The 26296-nt window shown below is 48.7% G+C and overlaps 2 protein-coding genes and 1 pseudogene across 2 annotated transcripts; 1 reads left to right on the top strand and 2 right to left on the bottom strand.

Annotated features, from left to right (window-relative positions):
- Nucleotides 1-315: 315 nt before the first annotated feature.
- On the bottom strand, nucleotides 316-5655 carry LOC130603772 (olfactory receptor 1013-like; annotated as a pseudogene).
- Nucleotides 5656-5985: 330 nt separating this feature from the next.
- LOC130603769 (olfactory receptor 1094-like) lies at nucleotides 5986-10830 on the top strand. Its single transcript, XM_057417778.1, has 2 exons — nucleotides 5986-6005; nucleotides 9900-10830. Exons 1-2 carry the CDS (start codon nucleotides 5986-5988, stop codon nucleotides 10828-10830), a joined length of 951 nt encoding a protein of 316 aa, XP_057273761.1.
- Nucleotides 10831-20325: 9495 nt separating this feature from the next.
- Nucleotides 20326-21252, bottom strand: LOC130603767 (olfactory receptor 1002-like). The gene has a single exon (XM_057417776.1). It carries the CDS (start codon nucleotides 21250-21252, stop codon nucleotides 20326-20328), a length of 927 nt encoding a protein of 308 aa, XP_057273759.1.
- Nucleotides 21253-26296: the final 5044 nt, after the last annotated feature.

Genomic DNA, 26296 nt, shown 5'->3' with positions numbered 1-26296 from the left:
AGCTACTGATATGGGCATAAGTAATGAATGTTTAATTCAGATAAATCACAGTGTGAAGGTGATGTGCAACCAACTCAGCTACTGCTATAATCTCATTTTATAGCAAATATCAGTGGTATATGGGGAGAGGTGGGAAGCAGAGGAAGTCTGTCAGCACAGTGACACCTCATGTCCACCGTGAAGCACTTCAGGATCGGGAGAGCTTATGCTCCTTCATGGACTGTGAAAAGTGACAAAGGAAGGCACAAGCAAGACAAGGTCTGTGCACTTCTTGCTGTGTGCATCATTAGGGACATAACCCCTGGGTTTCTTCTGTTAGGAAGCTGTCTGTCTCTTCAGCAGTGTCTTCAGTGCCTCCTTCACCTCCTGGCTCCTCAGGGTGTAGATGAAGGGGTTCAGCATGGGAGTCACCACCGTGTAAAGCACAGATACCACCCTGTCCCTCTCCAGCACATAGGAGGAGCTGGGCCGAGTGTAAATCAAGAGGATGGAAGCATAATAAAGGGTGATGGTGGTGAGGTGGGTGGCAGAGGTGGAGAAAGCTTTGCCCTGCCCCTCAGTTGAGCACATCCTCAGGATAACAATTGGGATGGAGACGTAGGACCTGAGGATGAGTGCAGAAGGGAGGATGGTGTTGAAGGTCAGGATGAAGTAGGGGAGGGACTGGGAACTCTATCACACCACAGGAGAGCTTCACCAGTGGAGCAGGTCGCAGAAGAAGTCATTGAGGTTGGAGTCTCAAAAGCTGAGGGTGAACATGTAGCTGGCAATGAGGGTAGTGCTGGCAAAGCCGCTGAGGTAGGAGGTGACCACCAGTCCTATGCAGAGCTTCTTGGACATGGCAGCAACATAGAGCAGTGGGTTGGAGATGGCCACGTACCTGTCATAGGCCATCGCTGCCAGCAGGTAGCTCTCGGTGCAGGCCAAGCCACCGGAGACAAAGAACTGAGCAGCACACCCAGCAAATGAGGTGCTCTTCACAGTATCACAGTATCACAGTATGCTAGAGATTGGAAGGGACCTCGAAAGATCATCTAGTCCAATCCCCCTGCCGGAGCAGGAACACCTAGATAATGTTACACAGGAATGTTTCCAGGCGGGTTTTGAATGTCTCCAGGGAAGGACACTCCACAACCTCCCTGGGCAGCCTGTTCCAGTGTTCCGTCACCCTCACTGAGAAGAAGTTTCTTCTCAAGTTTAAGTGGAACCTCTTGTGTTCCAGTTTGTACCCATTACCCTTTGTCCTATCATTGTTTGCCACTGAGTAGAGCCTGGCTCCATCCTCGTGACACTCCCCCTTTATATATTTATATACACCAATAAGGTCACCCCTCAGTCTCCTCTTCTCCAAACTATAGAGACCCAGCTCCCTCAGTCTTTCCTCATAAGGGAGATGCTCCACTCCCTTAATCATCTTCGTTGCCCTGCGCTGGACTCTCTCCAGCAGCTCCCTGTCCTTCGTGAACTGAGGGGCCCAGAACTGGACACAATATTCCAGATGCGGCCTCACCAGGGCAGAGTAGAGGGGAAGGAGGACCTCTCTCGACCTACTAACCACCCCCTTCTAATACACCCCAGGATGCCATTGGCCTTCTTAGCCACAAGGGCACAGTGTTGGCTCATGGTCATCCTGTCGTCCACTAGGACCCCCAGGTCCCTCTCCCCTACACTGCTCTCTAACAGGTCGTTCCCCAACCTATACTGGAACCTGGGGTTGTTCCTGCCCAGATGCAGGACTCAACACTTTCCCTTGTTATATTTCATCAAGTTACTCCCTGCCCAACTCTCCAGCCTGTCCAGGTCTCGCTGGATGGCAGCACAGCCTTCTGGCGTGTCAGCCACTCCTCCCAGCTTAGTGTCATCAGCAAACTTGCTGATAGTACACTCAATTCCCTCATCTAAATCATTGATGAATATATTAAATAATACCGGTCCCAGTACTGACCCTTGAGGCACTCCACTAGTTACAGGCCTCCAACTAGACTCAGCCCCATAGACTACAACTCTCTGGCTTCTCTCCTTCAACCAGTTCGCAGTCCACCTCACTACGTGATCATCCAGTCCACACTTCCTCATTTTAGCCGTGAGGATGCTGTGGGAGACTGTGTCAAATGCTTTGCTGAAGTCAAGGTAGACCACATCCACCGCTCTGCCATCATCCATCCACCGTGTTATTTCCTCATAAAAGGCTAAGAGATTGGTCAAACATGATTTTCCCCTGGTGAAGCCATGTTGACTGCCCCTCATAACCTTCTTATCCTTGATATGCCTTAAGATGGTACCAAGGATAAGGTGTTCCATCACTTTCCCAGGGATGGAGGTGAGGCTGACCGGTCTATAGTTACCCGGGTCCTCCTTCTTGCCCTTTTTGAAGACTGGAGTGACATTTGCTTTCCTCCAGTCCTCAGGCACCTCTCCCGTTTCCCAAGACTTGGTAAAGATGATGGAGAGTGGTCTAGCAATGACTTCCGCCAGTTCCCTCAGCACCCGCGGGTGCATCCCATCTGGACCCATGGATTTATGGATGTCCAGATTGCTCAACTGATCTCTAACCCATTCCTCATCGACTAAGGCAAACCGCTCCGTCGACCTGACTTCATCTAAGGTCTCAGGGGTACAGGGCTCTTCAGGACTGCCCGCAGCAGAGTAGACAAAGAAGGCATTCAGTAACTCTGCCATCTCTGTATCTTCTGTCACCAGGGCACCCATCCCGTTCATCAGTGGGCCTACATTGCCTCTGGTGTTAGTTTTGTCTGCCATGTATTTGAAAAAGCTCTTTTTGCTGTCCTTGACTCTTCTCGCCAGGTTTAATTCTAAGGATGCCTTAGTCCTCCTAGCTGTCTTCCTACATCCTCTAGCAGCAGCTTTATATTCCTCCCAAGTGGCCAGCCCCTCCTTCCATGACCTGTAAACTCTCCTCTTCCACCTGAGCATACCCAGCAATTCCCTATTTAGCCACGCAGGTCTCTTGGCCCTCTTCCTTGACTTCCTACGTGTCGGGATGCTCCGATCTTGAGCACGGAAAAAGCAGTCCTTGAATGTCAACCAACTATCTTGGGCCCCTTTACCTTCAAGCAGCCTTGCCCATGGGATTTCCCCTAGCAATTGCTTGAAAAGGCCAAAGTTTGCCCTGCTAAAGTCCAGGGTTGCAATTCTACTTGGTATTCTACTAGTCCTACCACACAAGATCCTGAACTCCACCATCTCGTGGTCGCTGCAACCAAGGCAGCCCTGAACCCTTACTGCTTCAACCAGATCCTCCTTGTTAGTGAGGATGAGATCCAGCAGCGCTCCTCTCCTGGTCGGCTCATCCACCATTTGCAGGAGGAAGTTATCATCCATACACTGGAGGAACCTCCTGGACTGCGGCTGGGTTGCTGAGTGGTCCTTCCAGCAAACATCAGGGAAATTAAAATCCCCCACGAAGACCACAGCCTGTGACTGTGAGGCCGCTCTCAGCTGCCTGTAGAAGGCCTCGTCAACTTCCTCACCCTGATCCGGTGGTCTGTAACAGACACCTACAACAGTATCCCCTCTGCCAGCCTGCCCCTTAATTCTCACCCACAGACTCTCAACTCACTCGTCATCTGTCCCTGGACAGAACTCAGTGCATTGTAGTTCCTCCCGCACATAAAGAGCAACCCCACCACCCCGCCTGGCTGGCCTGTCTTTCCTGAAAAGGACATAGCCCTCCATGACTATATTCCAGTCATGTGAGCTGTCCCACCAAGTCTCTGTAATTGCCACCAGATCATAGTCTCCTGACTTAACACAGGTTTCCAACTCCTCCTGCTTATTTCCCATGCTGCGCGCATTGGTGTACAGGCATTTCAGGGAGCGAGCTGAGCACACCGATTTCACCCTAGGATTGTAGGAGGCCTCCCAGTCTTCATTAATTCTGGAGCACTGCCCCACTGGGGCAAGCCCAGCTACAACCCCATCCCCCTTCGAATCTAGTTTAAAGCTCTCCAAATGAGCCCTGCTAATTCGTGTCCCAGCATCCTTTTGCCTCCGTGAGACAAACCTTTCTCACTTGTCATTGTCCAGACTGGTGCCCTATAAAACCAGCCGTTATCAAAGAATCCAAAGCCCTGCCGGTAGCACCAGTCTCAAAGCCAATTGTTCATGAACTGAATCTTCCCATTCCTTCCCACATCAGTGGAAGATGGAAGGAGAGAGGAGAAGATCACTTGAGCCCCAGACTCTTTCACCATCCACCCCAAGGCCCTGTAGTCTTTCTTCATCCCCCTCAGATTGCGGGAAGCAGCTTCCTCCCCACCTGTCTGGAAGACCAGCAGCGGGTAATAGTCTGTCGGGTGCACCAGGTTGGGGAGCGCCCTGGTGATATCCCTGATCCGGGCTCCAGGCAGACTACACACTTCCCTATGATGAGGGTCAACTCTGCATATTGGGCCCTCTGTTCCTCTCAGAAGGGAATCCCCTACTACAATGACCCTTCTTTCTTTCTTAACAGAGGTAGTCTTGAGGTGCAAAGTCGACCCCCTTTTCCTATGTGGCCTTGTGGGCTGGCCTTGCACCACATCCTCACCTACCTCTCCTTCAAGATCCAGGGCCTTGAACCTATTATGGAGGGACACCTGGGGAAGCAGGGCAGGAAGGGGGGAGGGTTTCCCACGACGTCGACCCGGAACTCGCTTCCAACCCTCGTCGTCTTTTTGGTCCCCTACCTCTGCGCAACAGCTACAGGGCAGGGGCTGTCTCGGGCCATCCCCCTCTGTGTGAGAAGGCAGGGGGTCCTTCCCCTTTTGGGGGGTATCTCCCTGGAACCGTTTCGACTGGCCCGCCAGGGAGTTACTCCACCAGTCGATCTCCCTTTCACACTCCCTGATGGTCCTCAGTGTCTCAACCTCCTCCTTAAGTCTTGCCACCAGGCTAAGCAGATCTTCTACCTGCTCACACCTCACGCAGGTGGAATGCTGTCCTCCCTCCCCCGGCAGCAGCAGGCTCTGGCACTCCCTGCACCCAGAGACCTGAACAGCCACGGTCTGGGATGGGGTCTCTGTCTGAGTTGCTGCAGTCACCTTACTGCAAGCTCTCTTTCTGGAAGCAACCATATTGGTGCGCAGTCTGGGACACCAGCAACACGACCTGCTTGTTCCTCCCTGTGCCCGGTCGCTGCCCTCTCAAAGGCTTTTTCAAGGCAAGCAGCAGGGGAGTGGTCGCCGTCACCGTGGGAACGCCCCCCTCCACGTCAGCCTCTCTCTCGCAAGGGCTGCTGGGGCTTCGGGGATCGGGAGATGTCGGGAATCGCGATGTCTCTGCGCTATCCCCTCTGATTTTCCTAATCTCCGTTGACCCTCGAAAATAGGGATCATGCGCTAGTGGAAGATTTAAAGGAACCGCGAGCCTCTCCAGCCCACTATGCCCTAGAGTGGAAATTTTTAACTCAGTTACGGAGGAGCCAGGTCTGCAGACGGCTACATACCGAACGAGATATCTGATAAGAAAGACACAGCTGCGAGCAACGGAGACCCCGAGTTCGGCGCAGGATCAGCCCCTGAATCCCCTGAATCCAAGCCAGATTTATATCCTCTGCTTCCAGACTCTGACTCTTCGTCTCCCGGGTCGGTCTGCTCAGACTCACTGGCCCTGGAGATGCTCAGCTCTAACATGGTTAATTAAAGATGTGATCATTACTGGGGAATTTTCTGCAATGGGCATCTCTGCATGTCCTGTGTTTACTACACAGCAGGGGGCTAAAGAGTGGGAAGCTCTTGATCTCAAAATAGTTAAGGAGGCCTGACAAACAGTGACCACGTATGCGTTAAAATCCTCTTATACTCAAGCTGTATATGTTATGATTTTTTCTTGCAATTGACAGGGGGAGCCCATACAGTTTCTCTGTGATACTCATGTACTAGAAGTTGGTAAATATAAGTATGTCCAGGTTTCTATCAACCCTTGGAGACCTCTGTAGATACTGCTGGCCACTTCTTCCAGCACAGGCTGGCCACCTGTGTCGGAATGAGTGTGCATTTTGGTCAGTATAAAAGCCCAAGCCTCATACGATGTGGGGGAGGCAGAGCCTCTGTGGGGACGCCCGCTAAGGTTGAGCCTGCCACCTCGCACTGCAATGATGCTTCTCGGAGCTGGTTTGCTGTTAGTCTCCACAGGGTCCTTGTGCCACATTCTGTACGTGGGACTGTAGTGGGAGTAATGATTGTCTGGATTTTGTGCTTCAAATATTGTAGTTGTGTGGTGTGTGCTTGTGGGATCCCATACGTGTGTGTGTTTGTATGTGTGTGCTGAGGGCAGATGGTGTTCTGTGTATTTTTCTTGTTGTTGGATTCATGTAAAAGCTTTCAACGGGTAGCTGTTTAACATTTCGGGCATGAAAGGGTTAATGTAAAGGTGTGGTTGCCGGCGGGTATTTATGGTTGCTGCTGAAGCAGGCAGGCCGCTATAGTTGCTGCCCAGCAGGACGGCTTTCTCAGGGACTAAAAAAAAAAAAAAAGGGGGGGGGGGAGAGAGAGAGAGTAATGATGCTGCATTTAACCTGTTTAACCTGTCTACTTCTCAAGAACTGAAGAACTGATAACCTGAGGGAGGGGGGTATATTTGTGTCCTCCTGCCTACAAGTCCATGGCGACTGCCTGCAAAGTTTGTCAAGCCTTGCCATGAGCTGGACACCTGATGCCTCAGCTACAGGAGCTGACCGTGAATACCCCAAGCAGAATGAGATAGAGGAAGAAAAAAACGAATGATTGCAAAACATCACTTGGGGGCAACTGAAAACTAACATGCTGAATATGTGTGTGCTTGTAAAGTAGCTATTATTAGAGGCTGTGATTTTATGTATAAAACCACCTGTAATTACTATCCAGTTGCAAATGAGGAACTACATCTTGTATAGATTTGTCACTTGTAAAAGAGATGTTAGAGTATGGAAATTTGCAGTAGCTGCTAGAAAATGCTAAGGAAAAAGCTGGAAAGATTCTAATACACTGGTAGCGTTATAAAGCAGGTGATGGAACAAATTAAGAGGATGGGAGAATTCCACTGGTAAGAAATTTCTTTGGCTAGTCCTTCACTGCCATCAGCATCTTCAACATGCTGCTGCACCCTGTAATAGTTACTCTGCTAATGTAAATTTGTGTGTGCCTTGCTGTAGTAGCGACTTGTTACTGGATGAAGCAGGTGAAACTCTGCTTTGACAACAAGGTGCAAGGACTGAGGCTGACAAAATGCCTGCTACCACAGTCAAGGGCAAGACCGGGTTGGCCTCTGTGTTTGCCACCAAGAAGAACCTTTAGCTCCGCTGTTGGCTGCAACCCAGCTGGCGTGGAGTGGTGGGGACACATGCCATGCCAGACCTTGATGTGAAGGATGGCCTCCCCTGTTATCAGAGAGCCATACAGCAGAAAAAAGGGGCAGGCCCAGCAGCCTGTAGTCAGCATATATTGGAGATATGATCTAGGCTAAATCCCCTGTTCAAGTAGAGTCATCGAAACCATATATAAAACACAAAGGGGGAGATGTGGAGACAGTGTTCTGACAGGAGAATGGATAATTGGTACATAAACTCTGAAAATCCTGAAAGATACAGCAAGGCCATGAGAGGCCCGAAGAAGCTTAAGCAAGCAAGATAAGAAGAAGCTGGAATTCACTGAGTTAGTGAGAACTGTGGACTGCTGGCAAGCTGTCGAGGTCAAGTTCTCACACCTGTGCTTAACCAATTATATGTTAGTCACTAAGGGTCTTCAAGACATGTATCCAATCATAATATGCCAAATCACTGTAAGTGCATGTAAGAAATAGTATACAAGGAGTTAAGGCTTTGTAATAAATTTGGCAATTGCTGGATCACATTGATCGTCTGTGCGTTGTCCGTGACTCCCGCGTCAACAGGTCACCAAGATCTTCTGTTGGCTCTTTGCAGCCAAACTTGTGTGCTATGGTTTTAGAGCAATGAATTGAAGATGCGTGGTGCTGGGATTGCTGATGGACTCTGGTACCAGCTCTTATCGGTGACTTTGCCCTCAGCTCCCTGCCCTGATAATATCAACCATGGCTTCTATGAAGCTCTCCTTTCTGCCTTGCCTTTCCAGCACAATGGGTGGAAAAAGGCAAATGTCATCATCAAGGAGAGCACAAGGACTGGGGCTGCCTCTATCCCTACTGAGGTTAAGAACCAAATCCCCCAGGAAGCCCTCTCCAGGCAGAGGAAGGACAGGAGGGTGACCATGAGGAGCCAGCACAGAGGTACCAAGGATTAGTAATGCCTGACCAACCTGAGTTCCTTGGATGATGAGAACACTGGTGTTTGCATGGACAGGAAGTAGAGGACAGCATTTACCTCACCGTTAGCAAGGTCACCGCAATCTTCTGTTGGCTCTTTGCAAATCAAAATTGTGAGCTTTGGTTTGAGTACAAGCAACTGAAGATGGGTGGAAAGCTGGTTCATTGCACATAGTGCCTGACATCGCTAATGGACCCTGGAACCAGTTCCCATCGGTGAGGTTCCCCACAGATCCCTTCGGTGGTTTAGCGTGAGGTGTCCCTGCCCATGGCAGGGGGGGTTGGAACTAGATGATCTTAAGGTCCTTTCCAACCCTAACTATTCCATGATTCTATGATAATGTCAACCATGGCCCTTGTGAAGCTGTAACTGCCTCAGAAATGCTCCAGAAGTGGATGTCAAAGGTGGGCTTGTTCTGTGCTTTGCTCTAAGGGAGCCCAAAGCCCTGTTGCTCACTCAGGGTGAGGTCATCTCCTCTGGGTACACTTCCTCTCCTCCAAACTAATCAACACAGAGAAGAGATAATGACCTGCTTTGGGCTTTGTCACCCTCCTGGGGCCCAAAGAGATTCACAGTCCCACATCCCCACATCACTTGAAATAGGAAGGGGGTTTGCTGATGCTGGTTCATTCCCAGGCTCCCTGCACAGCTCCAGGCACGTTCATCTTCACATCCTTCTCCAGGAGCATCAGGAGGGCAGCAGAGACAGAGCTGAGATGTAAGTGAGGGGCAGCATCTTTCAGCCCATCATTCTCCTGTGGTTCTCTCTTGCCAACAAGCAGCAGCTCCTGTCTCCATTTTCTGCCCTACTGCAGGGTCCTGGGCTTCTTGATGATGCTCTGGGCTTCCCAGGGAGCTGCTTGTGCTGTGTGCTTCCAGTGCAGCTGCTGAGAAGGCAGGTTTGGAGATCATCCTCATGGAGAACACCCTCAGGAGGCTTCCTCTTCTCACTGACCACAAAGGGCTACTGGATGAGCACCAGAAGCTTTCCTGGACATTCAGAGTACTCTCCATTGATGAGGTGAGGCAGGTCTGAAAGATGACTTTCTTGTCATTTTGTTTGTCCTTGCCATGGACAGGGTCACCATTCACTAGAGCAGGCTGCTCCAATTCCCGTTAAACTGCACTTCACGTAGTTCAGAAATTCATTACAGTTTGCAGTTAGGAGAACCGAAGCAGAGAGGGAAGAAGCAGGTGGTTGGGAAATGCCACGAGGGGATGAAGGATCAGCTCTGCACTGTGAAAGCACCACGTTTCTCTGTGTTCCAGGTTGAGCCAAATGATCTCCAAGCCACAGGCTCAGCACTAACGCAGGCAATGAAGTGCAGCACTAAGGTAAAGCTACTCGGGTGTGGAACCTTCCCATTGTTTTCCACAGAGGTCATTGCTCAACATATGGTGAGCCAGAGGAGCACACACCACGTTGTGCCATGGTGTTTAACTGCTTGAGCACCCCTTTGTTCTACCTGTGCTGGCACAGGACTTTCACCAACCTGTTCCTCATTGAGCTGTGCCTGAACTCTCCCTTTCCATCCTGCAGGACTGTCTCTGAGCAGCTCCCACCACACAGAGGCTTTTCCACCTGGGACATCCCTGCCTCTTGGAGAAGAAACCTCCAGCCAGGAGCTCACACACAAAGCACCATCCAGCCCATGGCACAAAGCAATTGCACCCAAGCGACCGAGTTCAGCCTGGCAGGGTTCACAGAGGACCCGGTGACTCAGGTCTACTTGTTCCTGCTCTTCCTGCTCACCTACCTTGTCACCATTGTGGGCAACCTGGGCATCATCATCTTAATCAGGGCCAGCCCCAACCTCTACTCCCCCATGTATTATTTCCTGGGCAACCTGGCCTTTGTAGACCTCTGTTTCTCCACCATCATCACCCCCAAGATGTTGGTTGACTTGATGTCAGAGAAGAAGAGCATTGCTTATGCTGGGTGTGTGGCTCAGGTCTTCCTCTTTCAGCTTTTTGGGATGACCGAGTACTTCTTGCTGGCTGCAATGGCCTATGACCGTTACATGGCCATTTGTCATCCCCTGCTGTACCCCCTTGTCATGTCCCCAAAGTGCTGTTTCCAGCTGGTGACTGCCTCCTACCTCGTGGGGCTGACCAATGGTGTGGGACAGACCATCAGCGTGTCCACTCTGTCCTTCTGCAGCTCCAGCACCATCGACCTCTTCTTCTGTGACATTTCCCCTCTCATCTCACTCTCCACCTCTGACACCACCCTCAGCCACATCATCCTGACCACTGCAGCATCTCTCTTTGGTGTGTCCAGCATCCTGTTCATCCTGCTCTCCTACGTGGCCATCATCGCCACCATCCTGAGCATCAATTCAGCCGAGGGCAAGCGCAAAGCCTTCTCCACCTGCACCTCCCACCTCACCACTGTCAGTATCTCCTATGGGGCATCCTTTTTCACATACTTAAATCCCAGCTCAAGAGCAGCAGATAAATGGGCTGTGGTATTCTACGCCATGGTGACTCCCATGCTGAACCCCTTCATCTACAGCCTGAGAAATAAGGAGGTGAAAGAGGCCTTTAGGGGACTCTTGAAAATTAAGTGATCTTGAATGTTTTAAGTTTAGGCTCAGGTAGAACACAGATGTGGGGGAGATGCTCAGCTCTTTGTAAATTATCTCAAATAGACAACATGTTGAAGAGGTCCTCTCCACCTTAACTTACATCATGCACTGGCTGCTTTGATTTCACCAGCTGAGAATACAAATCAGAACATTGCAAAAGCTTCTACAATTCCCTGCACTCAAGGTATGCACTGTGTTTTGTGTTGCTCTCCTTTTGCTTGGCAAATCAGAATAAACAGAGTGAATTCTACTGTTGCACTAAATCAGTCTCCATTTCTAGAGAGTTATTAAGGGCCATAAGGACACAAACATCTTTCACAAGAAAAATAGAGAGGACAGCAAATTACTAGCACAATATGGAGTAAGTTGTTTTACATTTTGATTCTCAAACCTCATTGAATGGTTTCCAGCACCATTCACCTCATTTCATTTCAAACAGCAAAGGCCTTAAGTTAAATGTGGTACTTGGGTGACCTGTGTTATGAATGAAGGTAATTTGAAAGCATTTTAAGATGTTTTAGTGAAGAATTGCCACCACAGGGCAGATAAAATCAAGGAAACCCCGATCCACACCTTTGCTTTCCATTCCCATGTTGACAGCAATAAAAGGCATGATCTCCTTGGCAGCCTGACCAGAACAGATCGCAGCAGCTGTGGTGATTTTCAACAGCCTTCAGACCTGATAAGTGGCAGCCCATGGCAGCCTGGAGCAATGACATTGCCTGCCCTAATGTCTATCCTGTTGCTTTCCTGCACAGAGTGCTGACTAGTATACAAAAAAACACCCCAAAATACACCATGTGCCTCCGCTCATAGAGATGCAGTCTCTGCCAGGACCATGGTCACCCAAGGCTCTGTCCAGCCTGGCCTTGGACACCGTCAGGGATGGAGCAGTCACAGCTTCCCTGGGCAACCCATTCCAGTGCCTCACCACCCTCACAGGAAAGAGCTTCTTCCTTAGATCCAATCTAAACTTCCCCTGTTTCAGTTTGAACCCGTTACCCCTTGTCCTGTCACTACAGTCCCTAATGAAGAGTCCCTACCCAGCATCCTCAAAGCCCCCCTTAAGATACTGGAAGCTGCTCTGAGGTCTCCATGCAGCCTTCTCTTCTCCAGGCTGAACAGCCCCAACTTCCTCAGCCTGTCTTCATACAGGAGGTGCTCCAGTCCCCTGAGCATCCTCGTGGCCTCCTCTGGACTTGTTCCAACAGTTCCATGTCCTTTTTATGTTGAGGACACCAGAACTGCACACAATGCTCCAGATGAGGTCTCAGAAGAGTAGAATAGAGGGGCAGGACCAACTCCTTGGACCTGCTGGTCACGCTGCTTTTGATTAGGATGGACAGGAGATGGCACTGCGCAGACAGACCTCCTCTCCTTCCCACCTCTCCCCATATGCAATTTATATCTGCTATAAAATGGGAAGTTAGCAGTAGCTGGGTTTGTTGCACATCACCTTCACACTATGATTTATCTGAATTAAACATTCATTACTTATGCCCAAAGCAGTAGCTCAGGTGGTGGCTCCATGTGTCATAGAATCATAGAGTGGTTTGGATTGGAAAGAACCTTCAGATCATCCAGTCCCAAGCCCCTATCACGGGCAGGTACACCTTCCCCTGGAGCAGGTTGCTCCAAGCCACTGTGACCAACCTGGCCTTGAACACTGCCAGGGATGGAGCATTTGCCCCTTATTTGGGCAATCAGAAGTCATGAAGTAACGTGTGCTTATTCCTGAGCTGTCCCAGTTATTTCTTCATGATGCTGTACTGAACCACACAGACATAATTCCAGAGTCCTAGACCATTACACCAATGAAACATACACATGAGCACATGCATGAACCAGTGTCAAGAAGCACAAAGGCATCTGGGACTGAGTTCGGTTGCCTGAACATTGACTATTAACACCCTGAAGAGGCCCCTGGGGCTCACTCTGAGCTTTCAGATGTTGCTCCAGATCGACCCAACCCTTCTGAAGGTTGCATGATATACATGTCAAGTGCAACGCAATGTCCTTGGCCCTTCAGGATGGAGCAAATGACACCACATTTGTATAGGAGAGCTACCAAACCTAACCTGGGGCATTTCACTGCATCTGTCTCTTTCCCTGCAACTGAAGTGATAGTTTCCACCACCACTTATAGGAAAACATGCAAAGAAAGTGGTTTCTTGGAACTTAAATTACCTTCTTCCCCCCCTTTATGAAGTTTTAGTCCAACTGAAAGGAAAACTAAAAGCTTTTAAGAGTGTTGGGAAGAGGGATTAGGAGATCTGAGGTAGTTTCATCTTCTTCACATTAAGATAATTAATAGTTGAGTCATTAAATCAGAACTTTGTGTCTCTATCTGTGCTCAGTGAAGGTGTGTTTCTGTATCTCTAGTATTTGTTCAGATAAAGAGAGCAGTTTCAAGAGTTCAAGTTTGAAGACACAAACACACAGACCTCTCTCCCCTCACTGTGTTTCTGTGCCAATCACAGGCTGGGGTCAGGCTGCATGAACTGGGCTCCTTTTAGACTCATTGAATCAACCAGGTTGGTAAAAAACTTTAACCTCATCAAGTCCAGCAATTCCCATCACTGCCAAGGCCATCCCTAACCAATGGCACTGAGGCCTCATCTCCACCATGTGTGAACACTTGCAGAGCCCGTGCCTGCAGCCCTGCCCTGGGCAGCCGGTTCCAATGCCTGAGCACCTTCTGGGGCAGGAATTGTTCCTCAGCTCCATCTAAACCTGCCCTGGGGCATCTTGAGGCCATTTCCTCTTGTCCTGTCTTTTGGATTAAAACAAACTGAAATTAGGTTTGAGGGGGCCAGCTGATCCAGTTTGACCTCCAGGAGGCCTTCACATCCTGACTGGAATTAGACTGATCCAGAGAAAGCTATTCAGAGATGCATACTCCATGGACAGAGGGTGCATGGTACAAGTGCTTCTGATGTTCAGACCTGCTCTAGACCACATCCATCCTCACCAGCTGTCCTAGGATGTGATAAAACATTCTCTTATTTCTATCCATTCTAGAAGGGACCTAACTGGCTCATAACTAGGCAATGAATTGTAAATATATAATCAGGTGATCTCATTCCCATGCTTATTCTCCAATCCCAAATTCATAATGGCACAAAAATCACATTTATGAAAACCAATCAGGCATGGAGGATGGATGTAGTGGACTACAACTTGCCTCACAGCCTAAGAGACACAAGCAAATCCATCCCAAGGCAAATAATGACAAGAAGTTTAAAGTAAGAGGTGTCCTTAAGGAGGTCCAAAGGTGAGGGGAAATGCAATGAAGAACCCCAGTTCTCTTAACTCGTGGTGCAAAAGTAGATAGGGACAAAGGAAGATCCACATGATCTGCACATGTCATGAAGACAGGGATGTGTCTTTAAAGAGAGAGTAGGACCAAGCTTGGATGGGCACAGAAAGCCCTCCAGCAGGCCCGAGATCCAGGCTTTCACAATACAAGCACTCACAGCTATTTCCATCACAAGTGATGCTGCTCACTTTGCCAAAGCAAGAAGTGGTCCCTGGGGACCAAGCACCCTTCCAGGAGTCATCAGCTTTAACAAGACCTTCTGGGGTTTACCAAGGAAGTTTCCTCATCACCATGAAAGCTTCTCGGAAGACTTGGATGTGACTTCCCTCATTCTTCATAACAAGCCATCAGAGATTAATTAGCTGGGGATAACAAGAAAGAAACTTTCTACTTGGTTAGCAAAGTTCACTCAAATAGCTGCCTTGCTTGACAGAGCAGGTGCAAGCCCAAAGCCAATGAGATGGAAGGTCAGTGTGTTGGCATGTTTGTGTATTAAGGACAATTTCATGGACCTGGATCATGGAAACCCAGAGTGGTTTGTGTTGGAAGGGACCTTAAAGCTCCTCCAGCTCCAATCCAAAAAAAAGCCATTCCCCTTGTCCTGACCCTACAGGCCCTTCTCCAAAGCCGCTCTCCAGCTTTCATTCAGCCCCTTCAGGCACAGCCAGGTTTATGGAGAATAGCTTCTATCTCATTGCTCTGAAAAGAGCAAACCAACACTAGTATTTTCTAGAGGAATAATTTCCTATCCATCTATGCAGAATATAAACCCCTCATCCGGAAGTTAATATCTGCTATTACCAAGCTTTATAAGAGAAAACACACAGCCACAACACGGCATACATTCATTTTGTATTCCTATTCTGTCCAGGAAATGTTTTATGGATGCTGAGCATTGAGGCCTTGATGCATTGGAAACTATTGATCAATAGAACTGATAGCAGACAGGTTAAATGGGGATTGCAGCAACATGGTCTAGTGGAAGGTGTCCCTGCCTGTGGCAGGGAGCTGCAATTTCATGAGCTTTAAGCTCCCTTCCAACCCAAACCATTCCATGGCTGTATGAAAAGCTGCTTTCACCTCCTCACTTTTGAGTGGGGTTTCTGAAGAACCCCAACACATCAGCACAGTGAGCTGATGTTTCCCATTAGACTTAAATTGACTCTTCAGGCGATGGCCTGTGTTTGCTCTGAACACAACCCACATTGTGGATGTGTCTGCCCATCACCCTTCACTGCAAATGCAGCAGAGCCATCCACTTCTTCCAGAAGAAATCCCTGAGATGCATGTTTAAAATAGAGCCAAGCTGAATCAAAGCCTCCAGATGCATCCTTGTCTCCATAAGGGGAACCTTCTGTGACTAATTCAGATGTGGAAACCTACAATTAGATACTACTGCTCCTTTGACCAACGTGACTCAACCATCAAACCCTGGAATGAGAAATCATGAGTAAGCTGCAGCTGGGATGGAAAATAAGCTTGGCCTGGATGGACAGATATAAGGAAATGAAGAAGTGACAGGGTAGTTCTGGACAACATTGACAGTCTTTGAGCCATGAAACAATTTGGGCACGTCTGCATACAACATATGGCCAGAAGCATGGAGCATCTGTGTCGTCAGCACCAGATGGCATCCAAGGAAAAGGCAATACTGCTCAAACAGTGCTTTGAAAGGATCTTCCTGCACCAAGTTGGGTGACTCCTTGTCACATGGGATGAAATTCCACCTTGCTCTAACTCAGCAAGTTGGCAGCTTTCCATGTTGCACGACAATCCAGAAGAGCAAAATGCCTAGCTACATCCTACGGAAGAAATAAGTACATTTCCTATGAGGAAAGAAGTAGATGGGCACATGAAGCTGAGAGCTGGTCTTCATAAGGTTCCCCACCACCATGGTGTTGGAGATGAGTAAAACAGTCCCAAAGAGCAGCTTCTACACGTTGGGGAAGCCCAAGAGGACAAACGTGGTCACAGTCAAGTGCTTTCCTCCAGCCACTCTCTTGGCAGCAGGAGACCAAGAAACATGGCAAGAGGTTGAATGACTTCTCCCAGCTCATAGGAAAACACAGTGCATGAGGTTAATGCAGGATTTGGGGTTTCCTTTAGGACTGCACCCAGTTCCTGGGAGATAAAACCATGATGGTTGAAGGTCCTAAATAATACACTGAAAAATGATACCTTGATAAAATAATAGGCAATAGTTCCTATATGGAAAAAAAATAATCTTAGAGCTTAAACCCTAAAGGTCTGTCTGGCCTGTTATGGAAAGAATTGGTCCTGCAAAACATAAGCATCTTCTCATGAGCATCCAAAATCTTTTTAAGAAGGAGGCTTGTTTGGGATGATTTCTTTGCTGTTTGTGGGAGTTTTTCTTATATAAGGACAAGTAAATACAATAATATCATGCCTTAATCTGCCACAAGAATTAGTGTTGCATTAAATCGATAAGAGGTCACATTGCAGTGATTTTCTGACTCTGTAGTGATGTTTGAGTCGATTAAGGTGAGACCAGAATCCCTGAATGCAAATCCATGTACATGTAGCTTCAAGGGAAAAACCACCCCCTTCTCATCTGAATTATTCTTGCATATATTTCTTCCTCTGTTCTTACTTATATTTAAAGAACATGTATGTATATATGAGTGTACATGAGATGACAAAATATGCGTATTGCCTGTTGAGAAATGAGCATTCCTCCTCCTTTCCCTACCACGTCCTTCTTTCCATCAGCCCCTTTTCAAGCAAGATGACCATTTCTTCAGCACAATTCATCTTCTCCCTCCACCTTTCCCAAAGCAGCTTTTACTTCCCCATTCCCCAGCCTGTGCTCAGATGTTCATTGCACAAAGTCCCTTGACCCACCACCAATGCTCTTCTCAGGGTGCTGGTGGGTGCCTTTGCTGCAAGGGCACATTGATGGCTCATTTCAACACAGTGGACACCACAACCACCTTGTCCCTCTCTGATAAACTGCCCCCCCCCCCCGCCTGTCATGGTGCTTAGAGCAAGTCTTCCCCATGGGCAGGACTCGGCATTTTCCCTTTTTGAAGTCTGTCTGATTCCACCTGCCCATTTTGGACCCAAATTTTGCCTTGGAAATGCAATTTTACTTTATATGCCTCAAGATTTAAATATCCTCAGGACGGCTCTTTGGTGCTTGCAAAAGGAGGAAATGAAACAAGAGTGGGACTTGTTCCTTGTACAGAAAAGCAGCTAACAGCAGACAGGGCTTTGCTAAAGCTTTAACACCTTCAAAGAGGTTCAGAAGATCCAGCTGAAGTTGTCTACACCCACCTCAGGCAGGGGGATGAAGGCAACTGCATTGCTAATGGCTCACACTCTCAATGGCCATCTCCTCATCCTCATTCTTCTCCTTCACCTTGTTTAGTACTTATATAACTATGTTAGAGCTAATTAAACAGTAGACATCTCAAACACACACCTTGCATCTAACAACACCCAAACCAGCCATTCTCAATACCACAGCTTGTCTAAACAGTGCAAAACATCACCCATCCCACATCAAATACCCACATCTTATCACACACAGAAGCATCCTTTTCTCTGTGGTCTCTGCTTTAGACACACAACTGCAAGACCAGTACTGCCAATGGGTCTGTCTGTCCTTGCTCAACCCAACCTTCCCTTTCTCTCTTTCACCCTTTCTCAAGATCTGGGATATGGAAATTGCTCTTTCCTGAGTTCAAACTATCATAAATCAGAATCACAGAACAGTTTGGGTTGAAGGGACCTTAAAGCTCATCCAGCTCCACCCCCAACATCTGCCACTGGAGCAGCTTGCTCCAAGACCCTGTATCCAACCTGCCCTTGAGCACTGCTAGGGATGGGGCAGCCACAGCTTCTCTGGGCACCCTGTGCCAGCGCCTCAGCACCCTTCCAGGGAAGAGCTTCTGCCTAACAGCTCATCTCAATCCACCCCCTTGTCTTTCCGAGACATGAGCAGTGATAAAGGCAGACACAGAAATGAACTCACCAGTGTTTGAAGAAGAGATCCTTGCTTCTTCCACCACAACCTCAGAAGGGTTCTTCCCTTCATGGTAGAAATGGTGACTGAAAGAAACCATTCTAATCTCTCCCAATTCTCATTAAAAAACAAACAAACAACAAAGAACAAAAAAAAAAAAACACAAAAAAACACCCAAAATAAAAGAAATACCCTAGCCACCAAATTCAAAGGGAGTAAGACCAAACCAAGACAGCTCTATTTCCAGTTAACCTGGAGACAGGAAAACAGCACTCAATGCTCCTGGTTCTTCCCATACATGAATTTACACAACAGGGGGCATCACAACCTCAGTGCAGGATCGACTCCTTTGAAGTAGATCCCAACCCATTCCATGATTCAATGATTTCGAAGACAGAGAAAGGATTAATGCAAGAATTAATGGTGTCCCATTCTTTTTGACTTGATGCCACCTGCAAGTTCTCCATGTGCTTTATCGTGCAGATGAGGGTAAATCTCAGATTTCCTATTGTGAATGTGCAGCATGGGAAATTCCAGTTAGAAACAGAGGGAGTTAGAAAACCCCATTGTAAGAGCAGCCAAACACTGACATAGGGGCCAGGGAGGGTGTGAAACCTCTGCCCCGGCTTGTCCCCAAGGCTCAGCAGGAAAACAACCTTTGGCTGGGTTAAATAATAACCAGGGAATTATCAGGAAGCTTTGGGAACAAAGCAGGATTCAGCTGATTGACCCTGAGTGCCTGGGAGTTGTGTGTTGTTAAGGAATCACCAAACTACTTTGATCCTGACATAACTGAATCCAGCCATGGAGCTTCTCCCTCCAGCCTAGGTTATTATGTGTGTCTAGGACAGCCCTAAGGCTCAGCCATGGCTCTGGGTTTCACCATGGTCCTGGCAGAGGATACAGCTCTATGGACTGAGGTAATGCACACAGTGGAGTATTTTGGGGTGGTTTAGGTTTGCAATGTTTGCCCATCACCAATCAGCTCTCTGTGAAGGAAAGCAACAGGAGAGACATCAGGGCAGGCAATGCCATCGGTACGGACATCCATGGGCTGCCACACAGGAGGTCTGAAGGCTGATGAGCAACACCACAGCTCCTGTGCTCTGTTGTGGTCAGGCTTCCATGGAGATCATGGCTTCTATTGCTGCCAACAGGTAGCTCAAAAGCAAAGGCGTGGAGCAGTGGATGGGGATTCCTTTATAGTTTCTGCCCTTGGTGGGGATTCATCACTATCGTGTCTTAAAACACTTTCAAAGCACCTTCATTCATAGTAGTGGTCACACAATTTACCATATTCCACTGAAATTCTTTGCTGTCTGAAATGAAATGAGGTGAATGATGATAGAAATCATTGAATGAGGTTTCTACACCAAAACCTAATAATACTGCCTCCATAGCATCACACTTATTTGCTGTCATCTCTATTTCCCTTGCTAAAGGTGTTTTTGTCCTTTTCTTAAGGCCCTCAATGAATTTAACAACACTGTCTAGAAATGGAGTTTGATCCAGTGGAACGGTAGAATTCACTCTCTGTTTATTCTCATTTGCCAAGCCAAAGGGAGAGCAAAAAGGAAAAGAGCTTTAAGCTCATCAAGTTCAAGCGTTCCCCAGCACTGCCAAGGCCACCCCTAACCCATGGCACTGAGGGCCTTGTCCATAGGGTTTGTGAGCACTTGCAGGGCCGGTGCCTGCAGCCCTGCCCTGGGCAGCCTGTTCCAATGCCTGAGCACCCTCTGGGGCAGGAATTGTTACTCAGCTCCATCTAAACCTGCCCTGGTGCAGCTTGAGGCTGTTTCCTCTTGTCCCATCCCTTGTTCCATGGGAGCAGATAACAGTCCCCTCCTGGCTCCATTCTGCTGTCAGGCAGGCATAGAGAGCAATAAGGTCCCCCTTACCCTAAGATGAAGAGAACTGCACACTTGTAGTTGTCTACCTGTGTCTTCATTAGGTGAAATAAATGACTAATTAACCAATTAGGTGAAATTAACTGCTAAATATAATTATCAAAATTTGGAGAATGAAATTAGTTGTATTCTCAATCACATCAACCTGTGCATCATGTAACTCTGTTTGCAAGAAAACCCCAAAATGCTGTTCATACTTAACAAAAACCATAGCATCTCCCTCAGTACAGCCATTCTATCTGGTCATAAACTTACAACAATTAAGATCATTTTATTCTTGTGAGCTTCCTCAAAGCCTCCTTCACCTCCTTATTCCTCAGGCTGTAGATCAAGGGGTTCAGCATGGGAGTCACCACGGTGTAGAGCACCACAGCCCATTTGTCTGCTGCTCTTGAGCTGTCTGAGCTGTGGAATAAATACATAAAAAAACATGCCCCATAGAAGATGCTGACAGTGGTGAGGTGGGAGGTGCAGGTGGAGAAGGCTTTGCGCTTGCCCTCGGCTGAATTGATGCTCAGGATGGTGGCGATGATGGCCACGTAGGAGAGCAGGATAACCAGAATGCTGGACACACCAAAGAGAGATGCTGCAGTGGTCAGGATGATGTGACTGAGGGTGGTGTCAGAGGTGGAGAGTGAGATGAGGGGGGAAATGTCACAGAAGAAGAGGTTGATGGTGCTGGAGCTGCAGAAGGACAGGGTGGACATGCTGATGGTCTGTCCCACACCATTGGTCAGCCCCACGAGGTATGAGCCAGTCACCAGCTGGAAACAGCACTTAGGGGACATGACAAGGGGGTACAGCAGGGGATGGCAAATGGCCACATAACGGTCATAGGCCATTGCAGCCAGCAGGAAGCATTCAGATACCACAAAGATATCAAAGAGAAACACCTGAGCCACACACCCAGCAGAAGCAATGCTCTTCTTCTCCAACATCAAGTCAACCAACATCCTGGGGGTGATGATGGTGGAAGAACAGAGGTCTACAAAGGCCAGGTTGCCCAGGAAATAATACATGGGGGAGTGGAGGTGGGGGCTGGCCCTGATTAAGATGATGATGCCCAGGTTGCCCACAATGGTGACAAGGTAGGTGAGCAGGAAAAGCAGGAACAAGTAGACCTGAGTCACCGGGTCCTCTGTGAACCCTGCCAGGCTGAACTCGGTCACTTGGGTGCAATTGCTTTGTGCCATGGGCTGGATGGTGCTTTGTGTGTGAGCTCCTGGCTGGAGGTTTCTTCTCCAAGAGGCAGGGATGTCCCAGGTGGAAAAGCCTCTGTGTGGTGGGAGCTGCTCAGAGACAGTCCTGCAGGATGGAAAGGGAGAGTTCAGGCACAGATCAATGAGGAACAGGTTGGTGAAAGTCGTGTGCCAGCACAGGTAGAACAAAGGGGTGCTCAAGCAGTTGAACACCATGGCACAACGTGGTGTGTGCTCCTCTGGCTCACTTCTGGATGTTGAGCAATGACCACTCTGGAAAGCAGTGGGGAGGTTCCACTCACCCGAGTAGCTTTACCTTAGTGCTGCACTTCATTGCCTGCATTAGTGCTGAGCCTGGGGCCTGGAGACCATCCGGCTCAACCTGGAACACAGAGAAATGTGGTGCTTTCACAGTGCAGAGCTGATCCCTCATCCTCTTGTGGGCATTTCCCAACCACTTGCTTCTTCCCTCTCTGCTTGAGTTTCTTTATGACTTGAATGAATTCCTGACCTATACAAAGTGCAGGTTGGACAGGGCAACCTGCTCTAGTGGAAGGTGTCCCTGACCATCACAGGGGCTTGGAGCTGGGTGAGATTTAAGGTCTCTTCGAACAGAAATCATACTATGCTCCTGTGCAATCTTACACAGTGGTTAATATCAGTTTCCCCTCCCTCCTGGCACACTCTGTCAGATCTAAAACCTTTTCATGGTTCTTTAACCTGTTCCTTGAGTCTCCAATAGAAATGGGCAAACCCCAGAGCTCAGCAAACTCTTCTTGAACACATATTTTGGGGGAAAAAAGTAATCTTTTGGAGCTGCCTCATCTCAGCAATGGGGAGCACCCTGAATGTCCTGTACAGGAAAGCCTGAAGTGCTCATCCAGGAAACATCTGAGGTCACTGAGAAGAGGAAGCCTCCTGAGGGTGTTCTCCACCAGGGTGATCTCCAAACCTGCCTTCTCAGCAGCAGCGTGGGGAGCACACAGCACAAGCAGCTCCCTGGGAAGCCCAGAGCATCATCAAGAAACCCAGGACCCTGCAGTCAGGCAGGAGATGAAGACAGGAGCTGCTGCTTGTTGGCAAGAGAGAACCACAGGAGAATGATGGGCTGGAAGATGCTGCCCCTCACTTACATCTCAGCTCTGTCTCTGCTGCCCTCCTCATGCTCTCGGAGATGGATGTGAAGATGAATGTGCCTGGAGCTGTGCAGGGAGCCTGGGAATGAACCAGCATCAGCAAACCCCCTTTCTATTTCAAGTGATGTGGGGATGTGGGACTGTGAATCTCTTTGTGCCCCAGGAGGTGACAAAGCCCAAAGCAGGTCATTATCTCTTCTCTGTGCTGCTTGGTTTGGAGAAGAAATGTACCCAGAGGAGATGATCTCAGCTTGAGCAAGAAACAGAGCTTTGGGCTCCCTTAGAGCAAAGCACAGAACAAGCCCACCTTTGACATCCACTTTTGGAGCATTTCTGAAGCAGTTACAGCTTCACAGGGGCCATGGTTGACATTATCATGGCAGGCAGCTGAGGGGAACCTCGCTAATGGGAGCTGGTACCAGGGTCCATCAGCAATCCCAGCACCACAGGCAATGAACCAGGTTTCCACCCATCTTCAATTCCTTGTACTCAAACCATAGCTCACAAGTTTGGCTGCAAAGGAGCCAACAGGAGATCGTGGTGACCTTGCTAACGACGAGGTAAATGCTGTCCACTACTTCTTGTCCATGTAAACATCAATGCTCACATCACCCAAGGCACTCAGGTTGCTCAGGCATGACTTGGCCTTGGTACCTCCATGCTGGCTGCTCATGGTCACCCTCCTGTCCTTCCTCTGCCTGGACAGGGCTTCCTGGGGAATTTGGATCTTCACCTCAGTGGGCCTGAGGCAACCCCAGTCCTTGTGCTCTCCCTGATGATGACATTCACCTTCTTCCACCCATCGTGCTGGAAGCACAAGAGACAAAGGAGAGCCTGAGGGAGCGGTGCCCAAAAGTGGAAGGAAGGAGACAGGGAGGAGCAGTGAGGAGTGTGGTAAAGGACTGAAATGGGCAGCAACAGGGAAAAGGGCCCTTCTGAAGGGTGCTTTAGGGTTGCCCTTGTCACTGGTGGCTCTGATGGATGCTCCCAAGCCTATCACAGAATCCCAGCCTTTGTGTTGGAAGGGACCTTAAAGCTCATCCAGCTCCAACCACTGCCACAGGCAGGGACCCCCTCCACTAAAGCAGCTTGCTCCAAGCCCCTGTGTCCAACCTGGCCTTGAACACTGCCAGTGGTGGAACAGCCACAGCTTCTCTGGGCACCCTGTGCCAGCACCTCAGCACCCTCCCAGGGAAGAGCTTCTGCCTAAGAGCTCATCTCAGTCTCCCCTCTGACAGGTTAAAGCCTTCATGGGGGTTGTGGGGAACCTCCTTCTACAGCCAAACATGAAAGGAAAGTGCATGTCACGCAGATTCCCACCAGAGATCATCCGGATCCCCTGGCAGTGCACACCAGGAGAAAACCCTCACAATTTGGGCACCATTTGGTTCCAACCGCTTCCAGAGCCACATCCTCCCCTTTCCTTCTCTCTCCAGTCGTAAAACCAGGCATAGGAGCCTCAGGACATGGTGCGATGCTGCAGATGAGGCCCCTCCATCCTCCTCCTGTTGTCAACTGTCCATCTCTCACCTCCTCATCTTCCTGTTCAATACCAGCCCCACAGCCACAGCCTGGCTGACAGTGGGAGATGAATGGGAGTGAGTCAGTCCTCCAGGGCATGGGATATGTGTATGAATGTGTAGGGATGTGATGGATACAGGGGAGATGTGAGGAGATGGTCCCTCCTTGCTTTGCATCAGTCCTGGTCCCAAATCCTCGCACTGCTCACACAGCCCCTGTGGCCACCCTGCAGGACATGGGGGGCAGAGGGTCTCCTCTGTGCTATGGTGGACATACGAAGGATTTAAGCACTGATCCCAAAGAAGTGAAAGCTGAGTCCCAGTTTGGATCCAGCTCCATGCAGAGCATGGGGGGATTTCAACCCTTGCCCAGTGCCTCCACCTCAAGGGTACCAACAGGGGCAGAAGCCATCAGCATCCATATGAGAATGTCCCTTGTTTCCTGCAGAGCCCCAGCATCCTTCATCCTGCCCCATGGTGTGCAGTGAGGTGCTGGAGTTTGCAGTTTGAAGGGGACTATGGAGCAGCCCCTTTGCTCTCTGCCCCCTCCAGACTTTATCCCTCTGTCAGTGACCTCCCTGCACACATTCCTGGTCCCCAAGGTGACAGCTTCTCCCCATCCATCTCCTGCTGTCAGGCTGGGATTGAGCATGGAGATGGGAGGTGTGGGACAAGATGGTGAGGTTCCAGGTGGCAGCACAGAGACAGGACCAGCGTTTGGAATGGGTGCAAGGGGACAGGGGACCACATTGCACATTTCTCTTCCCTCTTCCAGAGCTGCAGAGGCTCTGCACGAGCAGCCACAACACTGTGGATGCTGCTGTGCTTTTTAATATGGCTGAGCTGGTGGTACCCAGAGGGGCTTTGACCAGGAGAGGGAGTCACAGCAACCCCTATGTCCCTTCAATCGGATGTGTGACATCACATCTTCCTTCCTTGTGATGAAACCAAGAGGAGAAGGAACATCAAACTTCATTTCAGTTCACAGTTACCATCTTTGAGGAAGAAATTAGCCACAATTATCCCAGGCTTCTTTTCCTCACGTAAAACACCAATCAGCTTTATTGAGTTATAGCCTTGGTCACTGATAAATATCTATTTTTCTTGCAAGATTCTTGACCTTGTCCCTCAGCTCCAATAAAATTCCTCACTCTTACCTGTGAGCTCTTTATTAATGCCTCTGGGGTGGGAGGGAAGAGGAAGTGTAGTTTTACATTTGCTTGCTGAAAAAGAGTCAGAGAAAAGGTTTCAAAAGATTCATTGCATTCGTTTGTGCCTTTCAAAGAGAAGAAGTTGGTGGGAATCAAGGTCTCAAGCTGCACCTTAAAATGTCAAGGGGAATCCCTCCCCAGGCTGCAGCTTCACAGGAGATTTCACTTCATGTAAGGAAGTGTAGAAAATGTAATACCTAGTGCAGATTGATGAACTGTGCTGAGACTACCCAGTGTTAAGGACAAACTGGGCATATCAAGTGGTCTTCCTATTCATTTTAAGTGGTGTTTTACACTCTTTTTAAGTGCCCTTTACTTAAATGGTGAGAGAAATGGAATTCCAGCTGGAGATAAGCACCCACATCCCATGTCCATGCCCAGCTCACACTAAAGCACACCAGGAAACACCAAGTGGTGGGTTGCACTTATAAATACAGCATGAGGCAAGTTTCCGTTGGTGAAAGACAATCCTGAACCCAGAATCAATGGTAACCGAGAGCTGCCTGGGTCAGAAAGAAGCAAAAAACCACTGGTGTGGGAAAATGTTTTTCCTTTACCTCTTGTGAGGGAGAATTAACTTCTATTTGGGAAGTACATGGGTCATGAACAGTGTCTTTTGTGTGCTCTGGAAAACAGCAGTGAGAGGTCTGTGGAAAAGTGACTTCTATCTGTGGTCAGTGAGGAAGCCAGAATTGATGTAATTACTTGCTGATGAGCTTGGCAGGACAGAGACTTTGGTATCAGAGAGCTTCTTGAAAACCTTCACCACACCTTGGTTTTTTGCTTCTTTCTTGCATATTGTAGCTGAGACATGTAGAATATATACAAATAGAATCATAGAGCCACAGAAAACCCAAGTTTCACCTCAAGAGATCATCTGGTCCAAGCTTTAATGGGAAAGGGAGCCTAGATGAGAAGTGTCACGTGTAAGGCTCATCGCTGCTTGATGAATTACCCCACTCTGGTGTTCTTATCCCCTCTTTGGTTTAAGAAAAATTCCAAAGCAGAGACAACTGCAATACATAAAGGTTTACCTAGACTTGGTGCTACATTGCTAAGGGAGGTCTGGATTGCTATAGTCTTGTGTGTGGTGGATCCAACTCAGGGGACTCCCAAGAGGAACCTCAGTCTAACGTACAGGGGAAGAACAGCTGTCAATTCCAGCAACAAG

This window comes from Pezoporus wallicus, unplaced genomic scaffold (genome assembly GCF_028554395.1).
Source record: "Pezoporus wallicus isolate ANWC-B61680 ecotype Strahan unplaced genomic scaffold, APGP_CSIRO_Pwel_v1 contig_7935, whole genome shotgun sequence".
Classification (NCBI taxonomy): Eukaryota; Metazoa; Chordata; class Aves; order Psittaciformes; family Psittacidae; genus Pezoporus; species Pezoporus wallicus.
Note: the sequence above shows the minus strand (reverse complement) of the source record. Positions and strands in the feature narration are given on the sequence as shown.

Excerpts from the sequence above, each read along its gene's own strand:
- LOC130603769 (XM_057417778.1), top strand. The coding sequence starts at position 5,986 with ATGAGTGTGCATTTTGGTCA. Across the intron at positions 6,006-9,899 it reads ATGAGTGTGCATTTTGGTCA|CACCATCCAGCCCATGGCAC; the intron begins GTATAAAAGCCC and ends TCACACACAAAG.
- LOC130603767 (XM_057417776.1), bottom strand. The coding sequence starts at position 21,252 with ATGGCACAAAGCAATTGCACCCAAGTGACCGAGTTCAGCCTGGCAGGG.